The sequence below is a fragment of the Neoarius graeffei genome, chromosome 14 (genome assembly GCF_027579695.1).
Source record: "Neoarius graeffei isolate fNeoGra1 chromosome 14, fNeoGra1.pri, whole genome shotgun sequence".
Classification (NCBI taxonomy): domain Eukaryota; kingdom Metazoa; phylum Chordata; class Actinopteri; order Siluriformes; family Ariidae; genus Neoarius; species Neoarius graeffei.
The window spans coordinates 8,616,302-8,630,290 of NC_083582.1; the positions used below are offsets into that span (position 1 = coordinate 8,616,302).

Consider the following 13,989-nt stretch of genomic DNA (forward strand, 5'->3'; position numbering starts at 1 on the left):
AAACCGATCCACGTTTTCACCAGTTTTGAGTGGAACCATTGTCATCAAGGATGCGTCATGAATGGAGGATGTGGCACAATACACAACGGGAGTAAACCGTCGTAGCAAGATGGCAGTGCACACCGGTTACCTCCGAGCTTTTGTTCTGTTACTGTAGATATTAGTTTACGGTCCATTTTTTTTCTTCTTCATTTTTTATTCTTTTCTGTTGCGTTCTCCATCACTGCACTCTGCTTCCTCTCCAAACTAATGACACGTCCATTCATGTCATCACAGTTCGTGCTGGGAAAACAACAACAAAAAAAACGCTATATTTTGGTTTCAGTTGAGAAACAACTTTTCAGGTTCCGAAGTGATAAATTTTTGGTCGAAACGCTGTGAACGGATAAAAATTTGGTGCCTAAACCAGCTTCCTGTTGGTGGAAAAGGGGTAAGTGTGGAAGTCGAGGGTGCCATTACTTTAATACAAAGCTTGTTCTTATGAAACACAAACAGTGGACTGAAGGGTTCTGAATGGAAACAATGGTTGCTTTGGAGAACCACTTCTGGCAATTTTTATATCTATGAGTGTTGAGTGTGTCAAGGCTGGGAATTCTTACAAATCAGTACAAATGTTAACAATCATCATCATCATCACCACCACCACTTTGGCAAATAAGACATTTTCTCAGAAATATAGAACAAGACAGGAGAGTATAGCGTCCTGCCTACCTGACTAATCACTTCAAATACATTCAAGAGTTCATTCAGAATCACGTAAAGACGTTACGTTTACTAACGTTTACCTGGAGAGTTTACCTCTCTCTCTCTCTCTCTCTCTCTCTAGATGCTAAGTGTGATGGTGTGGATACTGTTAGCTGGGATCTTGGCGTCTTTGTCGTCGCCGCTGATGCGAAACATGATGTGCGTGTTGGATGGGATGGTAGCCATCCCGCTGAGAGGTTTTCCCAACCAGCTGTGAGCTCCACGCTTGTACATCCTCACCGTCACCTACAACAACCAGAAAGAATCACGCTCAGAATGCTAACACGAGCACGCTAACATCAAAACGCTAACTTTCAACTCAAATCCCTAGAACCTGCAAGAGAACCAGATTCGTTTTCAAATTCTGATTCACATTTTGATTCAAATTCAGATTCGAATTTGAATTTTGATTCTGAATCTTATTTAATTTCAATTCTGACTCAAATCAAAAATTCAAATTCGAATCTGAATCAGAAGCATTAAATTCAAATTTGAATCTGAACTTGAGTCAGAAGCATTAAAAATGCTTCACGGTTCCGAGTTTGACTCCGAGTCTAATTCAGACTCAGATTCTGAGTTGGATTATAATTCAGATTCCGATTCGTATTGGAATCCGGATTCACATTCAGATTTAAAAAAAAAAAAGATTTGAATTCTAATCATGTTTCAAATACCGATCGAGTCAGATTCTGTTTCAGATACAGATACAAATTCTAATTCAGACTTTGATTCAGATTTTGATTCCAATTTAGATTCAGATTCTCACTCATATTGTAATTCACATTCTGATTCTGAATCAGAGTTAAATTTTATAACTCAGAGCTCCAGGTGAAAACATCAGGATCATGTCATACGATTTAATACTTCAGAGTCGTTTTTATTCACATGGCATGAACAGGTTTTAGTGACCTCTAAAGGTCATACAGGTCACGACCCTGACTGAGACCTTGTCATATCTGTCTAGCTCTCTCCGAACATCCACGACTTTCATGTTTGACCTTTCCAGGCCAAGCTGTTGCTCACAGGCTGACCAGGAGGATCAATTCAGATTCGATTCAGTTAGACGCCACCTGGACACAAGCATCATCAAAACGGCAAACCAGAGATAGAAATAAGTCTGAAATAAACCACATGATAAAGCAGAGTTCCTGTTACCACCCTGAAGTTGATTAGTTTCCTCTAACAGCATGTCCCTGAGTGTGTTATTCCTTTTACACCACAGCAATTTACCAACTACTGAAATTTTTTACTGATTAAAGAATGATGTTATACTTTTTATTGATTTATAGTTAAATTTAGTGGTGTGGAACATCCATGAGGCAAAGTCTTTCCCACACTAACTGTCTTTTTTCTTGAAGTTTATAAGACAAAAAACAAAACAACAACCCTCCAGATTGTCATGTGACCAAGAAACTGCAAAGAAACGAAAACTGAAGAGCCGGCCTTGAAGATGTTGGGAAAATTAACGTTAACGTTATAAATATTTCCTTACAGAAAACTTTAAAATATGCAGCATCCGTCGCACAAGCTGTTACTATAGAAACGACTGCGTATTAGAACGAGCGCATTAACAAACCTGTGATCTAAATCAGACTCCGAGCCGCGCCCCTACAGACTCGAGAACTCAACAATAACGTTTGAGTTTGATTATACACTCAGAAAGGAGGTTCTATGAATCACTCTGAAGCCTGTGATTAAAAGAAATAAGATGCGAATAAGCCGTGATTTGCGTCAGTGTGTGTATTAACGTCCCGCTGTGTGACTCAGTGATTCAGTGCATCAGCAGGACACACACTTCAGCATCAAAGAGAAAAGCAGTGCATCTTTGAACAAACCAAGATTGGACGGATTTCTCTTGCTCTCCATCCAGCTTAACGAAGTGTGCACTCGGTATCTCTCTCTCTCTCTCACACACACACACACACACACACAGACACACACACACACACACACACACACACGGTTATCCGGCTGGACAATGGCTGCCTTAATGAGATTTGCGTGGCCGGATAATTGAACTCTGTTCCATTTCAAAGGAAAAATCTGCAGCACTTCTGCTGTTTGACGCGCCTTACACACGAGATTAAAGTGTACAACCGTGTCCACCTCCATAACACACACTCACTCACACACTCACTCACTCACTCACTCACACACACACTGGGTGAAATGTTTTTCCATTATAAACATGGACAATTTTTTTCAATTATGGTTTGTGTGAGAGCGGTGTGTGCCGGCGAGGGTGTTTGGCTAATGGCTGCAGGTCGAGGTTCAGTGAGTGGAGCTTATAGCAGACACGCATCGAGGCTTTTACGAGTGACACATCAAAAGGTAGATAAACTACCAAAAAGAGGAAAGATGGAATTGAAATTTTCATCTCCATTTCTGTAAAAATGTGTTTTAGTCTCTTTTTTTGTAACAGAAAATGTCATTTAAATAGCAAAAAAGCATGTGTGTGTGTGTGTGTGTGTGTGTGTGGGGCCTATGTGCTGACAGTGAAGGAGGAGTGACCTCTGTGCTTTAAGTGAAGGAGGTGTGGCCTATGTGCTGTTAGTGAAGGAAGTACAGCCTCTGTGCTGACAACGAAAGAGGCGTGGCCTCCGTGATTTCAGTGAAGGAGGCGTGGCCTCTGTCAGTCAGTCTCAGTGAAGGAGGCGTGGCCTCTGTCAGTCAGTCTCAGTGAAGGAGGCGTGGTCTCTCTGTCAGTCTCAGTGAAGGAGGCGTGGCCTCTCTGGCAGTCAGTCTCAGTGAAGGAGGCATGGCCTCTCTGTCAGTCAGTCTCAGTGAAGGAGGTGTGGCCTCTCTGTCAGTCTTCGTGAAGGAGGTGTGGCCATTCTGTCTGTCAGTCTCAGTGAAGGAGGTGTGGCCTCTGAATCTCAGGCTCAGTGAAGGAGGTGTGGCCTCTGTCAGTCTCAGTAAAGGAGGCAGGACCTCTGACTCTCAGTCTCAGTGAAGGAGGTGTGGCCTCTGTCAGTCTCAGTGAAGGAGTGACCTCTGAATCTGTCAGCTTCAGTGAAAGAGGTGTGGCCTCGGTCTGTCAGTCACAGTGAAGGAGGCGTGGCCTCTCCGAACGTCAGTCTTAGTGAAGGAGGAGTGGCCTCTGAATCTGTCAGCTTCAGTGAAAGAGGTGTGGCCTCTGTCTGTCAGTCACAGTGAAGGAGGCGTGGCCTCTCTGTCCATCAGTCTTGGTGAAGGAGGAGTGGCCTCTGAATCTGTCAGCTTCAGTGAAAGAGGTGTGGCCTCTGTCTGGCAGTCACAGTGAAGGAGGCATGGCCTCTCTGTCAGTCTTCGTGAAGGAGGAGCGGCCTCTGAATCTGTCAGCTTCAGGGAAAGAGGTGTGGCTTCTGTCTGTCAGTCACAGTGAAGGAGGCGTGGCCTCTCTGTCCATCAGTCTTGGTGAAGGAGGAGTGGCCTCTGAATCTGTCAGCTTCAGTGAAAGAGGTGCGGCCTCTGTCTGTCAGTCACAGTGAAGGAGGCATGGCCTCTCTGTCAGTCTTCGTGAAGGAGGAGTGGCCTCTGAATCTGTTAGCTTCAGTGAAAGAGGTGTGGCCTGTGAATCTGTCAGCTTCAGTGAAGGGGCGTGGCCTCTGTGTCTGTCAGTGACAGTGAATGAGGAATGTCTACTGTGTCTGTTAATTTCAGTGAAGAAGGTGTGGTCTCTGGTTGTATCAGTCTGTGGAAAGGAGACGTGGTCTCTGTGGCTCTGTACAGTTTAAATTGCTAACTGAACACAGACAGGAGAAAGACACACTGTCTCTTTTTAATCTAAAGCTGTCATCTGGAATATTTATGACTAAGTAGTGAACACAGCATGGGTGTTAAAAAGGGTTTATTCCAGATTAGATACTAATGTAAACACCTCACACAGTGTCTGCACTCCACACTACACCTTTAATATTCCTCAATGACAGAACATTGAGAATCAAACACACAGTTGTGGTTTAGAGCTGGAATTCTTCTGGATCTCACTTTACACTGACACCTGACACGCTGGAATGAAACACAGCTTCATTAATTCTGGCATGCTGAAACAATAACACCTTGAGTGTAGCTTTTAGATGGCAGACGTCTGGCTGTGTGCAGGGGGAGATGTGGGTCTGACACGACAGCTATTTGTCTACAATCAACCTCAAACCTCTGGAAATCATCAATACAGAGCCGGTGTGATGAAATACCACAGCTCCGAGTTCAAAGACAGTCAAAGATTCATCAGTTCTTCTTTCTAGTAGTTTGGCATAGAGAGGACGTCCTCATATTCACTATCACACCAAAATGTCCAACATAAAGGACAACCTCATATTCAATATCACACCAAAACCTCCAACATAATCATATTCACCGTCACACCAAAAACCTCCAACATAAAGGACAACCTCATATTTACCATCACACCAAAACCTCCAACATAAAGGACAACCTCATATTCGCCATCACACCAAAATGTCCACCATGAAGAACAACCTCATATTCACAAACGCACCAAAACCTCCAACATAAAGGACAACCTCATATTCAATATCACACCAAAACCTCCAACATAAAGGACAACCTCATATTCACCATCACACCAAACCTCCAACATAAAGGACAACCTCATATTCACCATCACACCAAAACCTCCAACATAAAGGACAACCTCATATTCAATATCACACCAAAACCTCCAACATAAAGGACAACCTCATATTCAATATCACACCAAAACCTCCAACATAAAGGACAACCTCATATTCACCATCACACCAAAACCTCCAACATAAAGGACAACCTCATATTCAATATCACACCAAAACCCCCAACATAAAGGACAACCTCATATTCAATATCACACCAAAACCTCCACAATGAAAGACAACCTCATATTCACCATCACACCAAAACCTCCAACATAAAGAACAACCTCATATTCAATATCACACCAAAACCTCCAACATAAAGGACAACCTCATATTCAATATCACACCAAAACCTCCAACATAAAGGACAACCTCATATTCACCATCACACCAAAACCTCCAACATAAAGGACAACCTCATATTCAATATCACACCAAAACCTCCAACATAAAGGACAACCTCATCAACATCAGGAGTGTGTTATGAGTCTTGAGGCTGAGGCAGAGCCTCAGTGATGTTTCTGTCCTGCACTGATTGTGATGTTTGATGTGCAGGGCAATGAGGGAGGTACAGGAAAGTCCTTTCATCTAAAAACATCACACAACAACAACAACAACAACAATAATCCATTTGCTATTTACAGCATATTAAACTGTGAGTTTACCGACACAGCCAGCTTTAATCAGGTACAGGGAGTTCTTCTGTTAAAATAAAAAACAGACAGGCAGATCACAGAAACAAAGAGACAGGAAACACAGACAGACAAGCAGAAAGACAGAAACGGACTGGCAGACAGACACAGAAACAAACAGTCAGACAGACAGATAGACCAAGAAAAACACAGATAGACAGAGAGACATGCAGACAGACAGATAGACAGATACAGAAACAGACAGACTGACAGAGACAAAGAGAGACAGAACACAGAGACACAGACAGACAGACAGGAAAACAGGCAGACACAGAGACAGGCAGGCAGATAGATAGACAGAGGAAAATACAGATAGACAGACAGACATGCAGACAGACAGAAATAGACAGATGCAGAAACAGACAGACTGACAGAGACAAAGAGAGACAGAACACAGACACACAGACAGAAAAGCAGACAGATAGGAAGACAGGCAGACAGAAATACAGACACAGAGACAGACAGGCAGGTATACAGACAGATGGACACAGAGACAAACAGGCAGACATACAGACACAGAGTAAGACAAAGACATACAGTGGCATGCAAAAGTTTGGGCACCCTTGCTGAAAATGTCTGTTACTGTGAATAGTTAAGTGAGCAGAAGATGAACTGATCACCAAAAGGCATAAGGGTAAAGGCGAGACATTTCTTTTCAGCGTTTTATGCAGGATATGTGTATTATTTTTGTTTTGTACAATTGGAGAGTGAAAAAAGAAAAGGAACACCATGTGAAAGTTTGGGCACCCCAATACATTTGAGTTCTTAGGTAACTTTTACCAAGGTTCCGGACCTTAATTAGCTTATTGAGCTGTGGCTTGTTCAAATTCTTCGTTAGGAAAGGTCAGATGATGCAGATTTCAAAGCTGTATAAATTCTCTGACTAATCAAACTTGTCCCTAAAATCAACAGCCATGGGCTCCTCTAAAGCTAGCCGCACACTACGGCGATCCACGCGGTACCGAACCGACCCATTTCAGAGCCGACTCCCGACAGGGCACGCACATATCCCCCGACTGTTGACGAGTGCAGTCGCGATTGAAGCGACACGTGACAACTTAATAGCTTTGTGATTGGCTATTGGATATAGTTACTGTTAAATCCAACACTTGAAGATGCTACAGGCTGAATTACAAATGACACAACATGGAATATGTAGCGCACTATCTAGGCTGCACGAGCTATTATTCCCAACCTTAAATAGTGCACTTATATAGGGGAGTTAAAGCGATTTGGAATTCAGCCACACAACTTGAGCAGAGTGGCTTTCCAGCCCACTGTGTCTATGGATAAAGCTTCAGTCTATGGAATTACAGTATATACCTGCATTAGGTGCTACCAACACGTATTTCTCGCGCTAGAAATTGTGTTTAATGATGTCACGTGTTATATGCGAAAGATATGATTGGCTATTGCTAGCGACTCTCGCCGATCAGTCTGGCTCCCGATTAGTTTTTCAAATTGGCTGTGAGATGAGTCGGTACCATCGAAAACTAGTCTTTACGCCTGACTCGCGACTTCAGTTGGCTCGGTACGCTGAAAATCGGCGTAGTGTGCGGCTAGCTTAAGCAACTCCCTCGCATTCTGAATAATAAAATAATTGATGCTCACAAAGCAGGAGAAGGCTACAAGAACATAGCAAAGTGTTTTCAGGTAGCTGTTTCCTCAGATCGTAATGTTATTAAGAAATGGCAGATAACAGAAACGGTGGAGATCAAGGTGAGGTCTGGAAGATGAAGAGAACTTTCTGAAAGAATTGCTCGTTGGATTGCTAGAAAGGCAAATAAAAACCCCTGTTTGACTGCAAAAGACCTTCAGAAAGATTTAGCAGACCCTGGAGTGGTGGTGCACTGTTCTACTATGCAGCAACACCTGAACAAATATGACCTTCATGAGAGAGTCATCAGAAGAAAACCGTTCCTGCGTCCTAGCCACAAAATTCAGTGTCTGAAGTTTGCAAATAAACACCTACTGTAAGCAAGCCTGATGCATTTTGGAAACAAGTCCTGTGGACTGATGAAATCAAAATAGAACTTTTTGGCCACAATGTGCAAAGGTATGTTTGGAGAAAAAAGGGGGCCAAATTCCAGGAAAAGAACACCTCTCCAACTCTGAAGCATGGGTGTGGATCGATCATGCTTTGGGGTACATTTCATTGTACACAGGGCACATTTGGAGTACATTTCAATGTACACAGGGAACATTTCATTGGTCGAGGGAAGCATGGATTCGAATAAATACTAGCAAATTCTGGAAGCAAACATCACACCATCTGTAAAAAAGTTGAAGTTAAAAAGAGGATGGGTCCTACAATAAGACGATGATCCAAAGCACACCTCAAAATCTACAATGGAATACCTCAAGAGGCACAAGCTGAAGGTTTTGCCCTGGCCCTCACAGTCCCCTGACTTAAACATCATTGAAAATCTGTGGATAGATCTCAGAAGAGCAGTGCATGCAAGACAGCCCAAGAAACTTGTAGAACTGGAAGCCTTTTGCAAGGACGAATACGCGAAAATGGTATTTTACACCTGTAAATGATGGAAATAAAAATGTAATCTTACGGAAAATATTAAAGAAATGTGTCATCTTTACCCTTATGCCTTTTGGTGATCAGTTCACCTTCTGCTCACTTAACTATTCACAGTAACAGACATTTTCAGCAAGGGTGCCCAAACTTTTGCATGCCACTGTAGATAAAGACAGACAGACAGGCAGAAATACAGACACAGACAGACAGGCAGGCGGACAGGCAGACAGAGACACAGACGGGCAGGCAGGCAGGCAGGCAGACAAAGACACAGATAAAGACACAGACAGGCAGGCAGACATACAGACACAGAGACAGGCAGGCAGGCAGGCAGGCAGGCAGACAGACAGACAGACAGACACAGGGACACACAGTAAGACAAAGACACAGAGACACACTAAGACAAAGACACAAATAAAAAGCAGCCAGCCAGCCAGACGGACAGACACAGACAGACGGACAGACACAGACAGACAAACAGACAGACAGACAGGCAGGCAGGCAGACAGACAAAGACACAGATAAAGACACAGACAGACAGACAGACAGACACAGAGACAGAAAGGCAGGCAGCCATACAGACACAGAGACAGACACAGAGACAGGCAGGCAAACATACAGAAACAGAGACAGGCAGACAGGCAGGCAGGCAGACACAGACACAGAGACACACAGTAAGACATACAGACACAGAGACACACACAGTAAGACAAAGACACAGACAGACAGACAGACAGACAGACAGACAGACAGACAGACAGACAGACAGACACAGAGAAAGGCAGGCAGAAATACAGACACAGGCAGGCAGAAATACAGACACAGGCAGACAGGCACTGTGTTTCCGCTATGTACAATTGGCTGCGGCGGGCCGCCACACCTTGATTTTTGCCGCCGCACCTTCAGGAATACCCCTAGAAGCTATATGTATTCGACTACATTATCCGTTGCTTGCCCAGTCTTTGCGTTTGGGGCAGTTCCACTGGCCGAGCTAGCAGTTACTTGATTGGTTTCCACGGGTCGCCGTGGGCTGATTGGACAACGTTCTGCCTGGAGCAGCGTAGCCAAGCCAACCTGAGGTAAACTAACTGCTACGCGGCTGTCACTTCAGCTGTCAAATTGGGAAAGGTAAGTGTTGGCAACAATTCTTGAAAAGTAGACAGCAGATGTTATGTTACCTTATATTTCCAGTGTTACTTAAAATTATGTTTCGTTATGTCACATAATTACGTTATGTAAAACTATGTTAGGCCACGTTATGTTACATACTGAGTACTGACTACTGCTGAGACGTCTCGTTTGGCCTCCCGGTCTTCTGTGGTAGATTAGTCCATTCACAAACTGAGGGGATGAATATCCACATGTAAACAACTACATAGATCTTCTAGATAGATTATCGTTTGGCATTTTCCAGATATAGTTCGTAAGAAATGTAAGGGCAGTTTTTTCGATTTCATTACAGCCTATCGCCAGAGCGCTAGTTTTTATTTGAGCTTAATTAAGTCGACTGATAACATCAACGCGATATCTTTCAATTGCAGATGAGCTTGTTGAAGTATTTCGCCAAAAAAAGAAAGGCGACAGATGAAGAAACTGGGCAGGTGAGATTCATTCGTGCAAAATAAAAGTCATTCGAGCTAGGGATGGGCATTCGATTACGTTTTCTTCGCCGATTGTCGGGAGAATTAACGATGAATAATCGAATAATAATTAACATCTTTATATTAAAGCAATCATAATTATTGCTATAATTTATCCCATTAGATTCCATGGTGGCTGGCGTCGGCTGTATTGTATCCCATAGCGGCCGGCGTCGGTGTTTTAATAGGCTATATAGGTGAACGGACAACGCCATCATCCCATTTACAGATAAGCCTAAATACTCTTAAGATCAATATTTCAGACCCTCTTCGATTTATTTTCATAATAAAAACACGTCTTTGTAATCAATTATTTTTAGATATTTTAGTTTTACTATAGATCTTGCGGTTTGCAAGCCGTCCTTGGATACAAACCACAGGTTCTATCTGATAGCCTATACACTAAATATCGAAACTTCAGACCCTCTTCGGTGTGTTTTTAGAACCAAAGCCATAACGTTTGTATTTAACTATCTTAGTTTTACTATGAGATGTTCCAGCTCCTTCTTGTCCGTAGTCTAACACCGAGTCGATAGTTGGAATTGAGATGAACTGCCACCGTCATTTTACAAGGCTCCGGTGCACGCTGTTCAAATGGTAGGCTACATCATTTTTGTTGTGGATGAATTGTATTTATACGCTCCATTATAGTGATGACAGTAAACTTGGACATTTAAAAATGGTCCCACGCCAAACTTCGCCGTGCTGCTTCATGTTGATTTTTAAGCGATTGACCTACGCTACGGAAGCTCGTAGGTAACTGAAGCCAGGGTACGGCCAAATGTTTGTCCGTGACAGACAGCGAAATTCATTGCTTGAAGACTTGCACTACGCACAACGCAACAACCTATAGGCTATTCATTTTTGTCGATGAACATGAACGTTATTCTTCTTAACGAAATTCTTAATGGTCAATTATCGATTAATCTAGGCTATTGGTTATGTGATGTCCATCCCTAATTCGAGCATACACTGTTGCAGAAAGTACAACACCGACGCGAGTTTTTAAACACAGCCCTTTTTCCGAACGTCAGTGGGTGGGTGTGATCATCTGCGAAATGCCATATCAGATCAGAAATGATCAAAACCACGTTCATTTCAAAATGTCCATGTAAATGTTTTGAAAATATGAACATTTTAGGCAGGTAGCAGTAATCAAGCAGGAGAGCAAAGCAAACTGCCAGAACAGGAAAGAGAATGTGAAAAGAGGGAAGAGAGAGAGGAGAGCAGCCAAAAGAAGGGCAAACACAGGGCCACGGGCTGGGACCCTACATGGGTTGACAAGCCCAGATACAAACCTTGGCTTTACCACACTGACCATGGCAAGTATTCTGTGGCTACTTTAATATCAACCAATTCTGCCACTCATAGTCTTTGTTGTGTTAATTAGCAATAACAAAAACTAACACTGGTCTTTACCAACAGGAATGTTCTGTCGCTTATGTCGTCAGCATAAGCAGACACCAAAAACTGGCTCTCCAAAGAGGCCTTTTATTGAAGTGGGGCTGCCTTGCCACCGCACCTTCAAACATTTTCTAGGGGAAACACTGAGGCAGGTGTACAGACAGACAGAGAGACAGGCATGGAGACAGACAGGCAGGCAGGCAGACAAAGACACAGATAAAGACACAGACAGACAGGCAGACATACAGACACAGAGACAGGCAGACAGACAGACAGACACAGGGACACACAGTAAGACAAAGACACAGAGACACACAGTAAGACAAAGACACAAATAAAAAGCAGCCAGCCAGCCAGACAGACAGACACAGACAGACGGACAGACACAGACAGACAGACAGGCAGGCAGGCAGACAGACAAAGACACAGATAAAGACACAGGCAGACAGACACAGAGACAGAAAGGCAGGCAGCCATACAGACACAGAGACAGGTAGGCAAACATACAGACACAGAGACAGGCAGACAGGCAGGCACAGAGACACACAGTAAGACATACAGACACAGAGACACACAGTAAGACAAAGACAGACAGACAGACACAGAGAAAGGCAGGCAGAAATACAGACAGGCAGGCAGGCAGAAATACAGACGCAGACAGACAGGCAGGTGGACAGACAGACAGAGAGACAGACATGGAGACAGGCAGGCAGACAAAGACAAATAAAGACAGACAGACAGACAGACAGGCACAGAGACAGGCAGGCAGACAGAAAAAGACAGACAGACAGAGAGGCAGACAGAGATTGACAGTTAAAGACCCTCATGTGACCTTTTTGATGTTCAGTGTGTTAATAAAGATATTTCTGCATGTTTCCTGTTTGGTCTCAGGTGTGTGTCCTCAGCAGGCAGGTGTGAGCTCTGACTGAATTACACACAAACACACACACACTGATTTGAGATCAGATAATCACATCACCTCGGGCCACTTCCTCCTGAACTCAAATTAACACCACACTGCAATCAGGACACACCCTGAGGTGTAGTGTACACTTCATCCCTAATCCCTTCTCTCACACACACACACACACACACACACACACACTCCTATAACTTACACACACCTTCTCATTCTTTGGTGCTCTCCTTTGAAGTAATTTTATAACTAAAACATGAACGTTGGAAAAAAGGTTACAAAAAATATCGGAGATCATGAATAAGACCTACAGAACCCTTACCTGTTTGTAAACAAAAAGAGATGTGTGCGTAACCTGGTTGCAAACAGACTCGAGTATCCTCACAACCTGACGTCACGTGGTTAGAATCTGACTGGAATTTTCTTGAAGAATGGGATCAACATTAGCTAAAACATTTTGCTTAACAATGGGCGGCACGGCGGTGTAGTGGTTAGCGCTGTCACGTCACAGCAAGAAGGTCCAGGTTCGAGCCCTGTGGCCGGCAAGGGCCTTTCTGTGCGGAGTTTGCATGTTCTCCCCGTGGGTTTCCTCCGGGTGCTCCGGTTTCCCTCACAGTCCAAAGACATGCAGGTTAGGTTAACTGGTGACTCTAAATTGACCGTAGGTGTGAGTGTGAATGGTTGTCTGTGTCTATGTGTCAGCCCTGTGATGACCTGGCGACTTGTCCAGGGTGTACCCCGCCTTTCGCCCGTAGTCAGCTGGGATAGGCTCCAGCTTGCCTGCGACCCTGTAGAAGGATAAAGCGGCTACAGATAATGAGATGAGAAGATTTTGCTTAACAAACACTTTCATCTGGTGTAACTCAGTCTTGTAGTCGAGTCACTAAACCTCGAGTCCGAGTCCAGTCTCGAGTCCCCAGTGTTCAAGTCCGAGTCAAGTCCAAGTCATTAAAAAAAAATGTGAGTCGAGTCCGAGTTGAGTCCACCATTGATCCACTAGATGTGACACTCTTACACGAAATTAGTACAAAATTAATGTAGATATAAATATATCTTATGCCAAATTGTCGTGGCATGTTACAAAAAATAAAGAAAAAATCAAGAGTCCTCGTCTCCATTTTCTGAGTCTTAATGCAGTTAATGCACGAGTCTGAGTCCAAGTCCGAGTCATCAAATCTGAAGTCCGAGTCGAGTCACGAGTCCTTAAAATTAGGGCACAAGTCGGACTCAAGTCTGAGTCCTGGACTCCAGTACTACAAGCCTGGTGTAACTAGAGGGAATCCTTATACTGTAGCTTAGCATCCTGTCGGTGACGTTAAATGATGCTAAATGGTGGTCTAGCCTGTAAAGACCAGACACACTGAGAAACTGAAGTGAAAGATGAGGTGATGCTCAACCAGACACCATAAAGTCATTTGAGTAACTCCTCAGGAAGAACGTAGCCTAC

At 43.6% G+C, this 13,989-nt stretch overlaps 1 protein-coding gene across 1 annotated transcript in view; it reads right to left on the reverse strand.

Annotated features, from left to right (window-relative positions):
* Window positions 1-223: 223 nt before the first annotated feature.
* Window positions 224-13,989, reverse strand: part of si:zfos-911d5.4 (uncharacterized) — a 133,709-nt gene continuing 119,943 nt past the window's right edge. Inside the window, exon 8 of the mRNA XM_060940377.1 lies at window positions 224-990. Coding sequence (XP_060796360.1) covers window positions 823-990 — 168 coding nt within the window. The 3' untranslated portion in view covers window positions 224-822. The remainder of the gene's footprint in view (window positions 991-13,989) is intronic.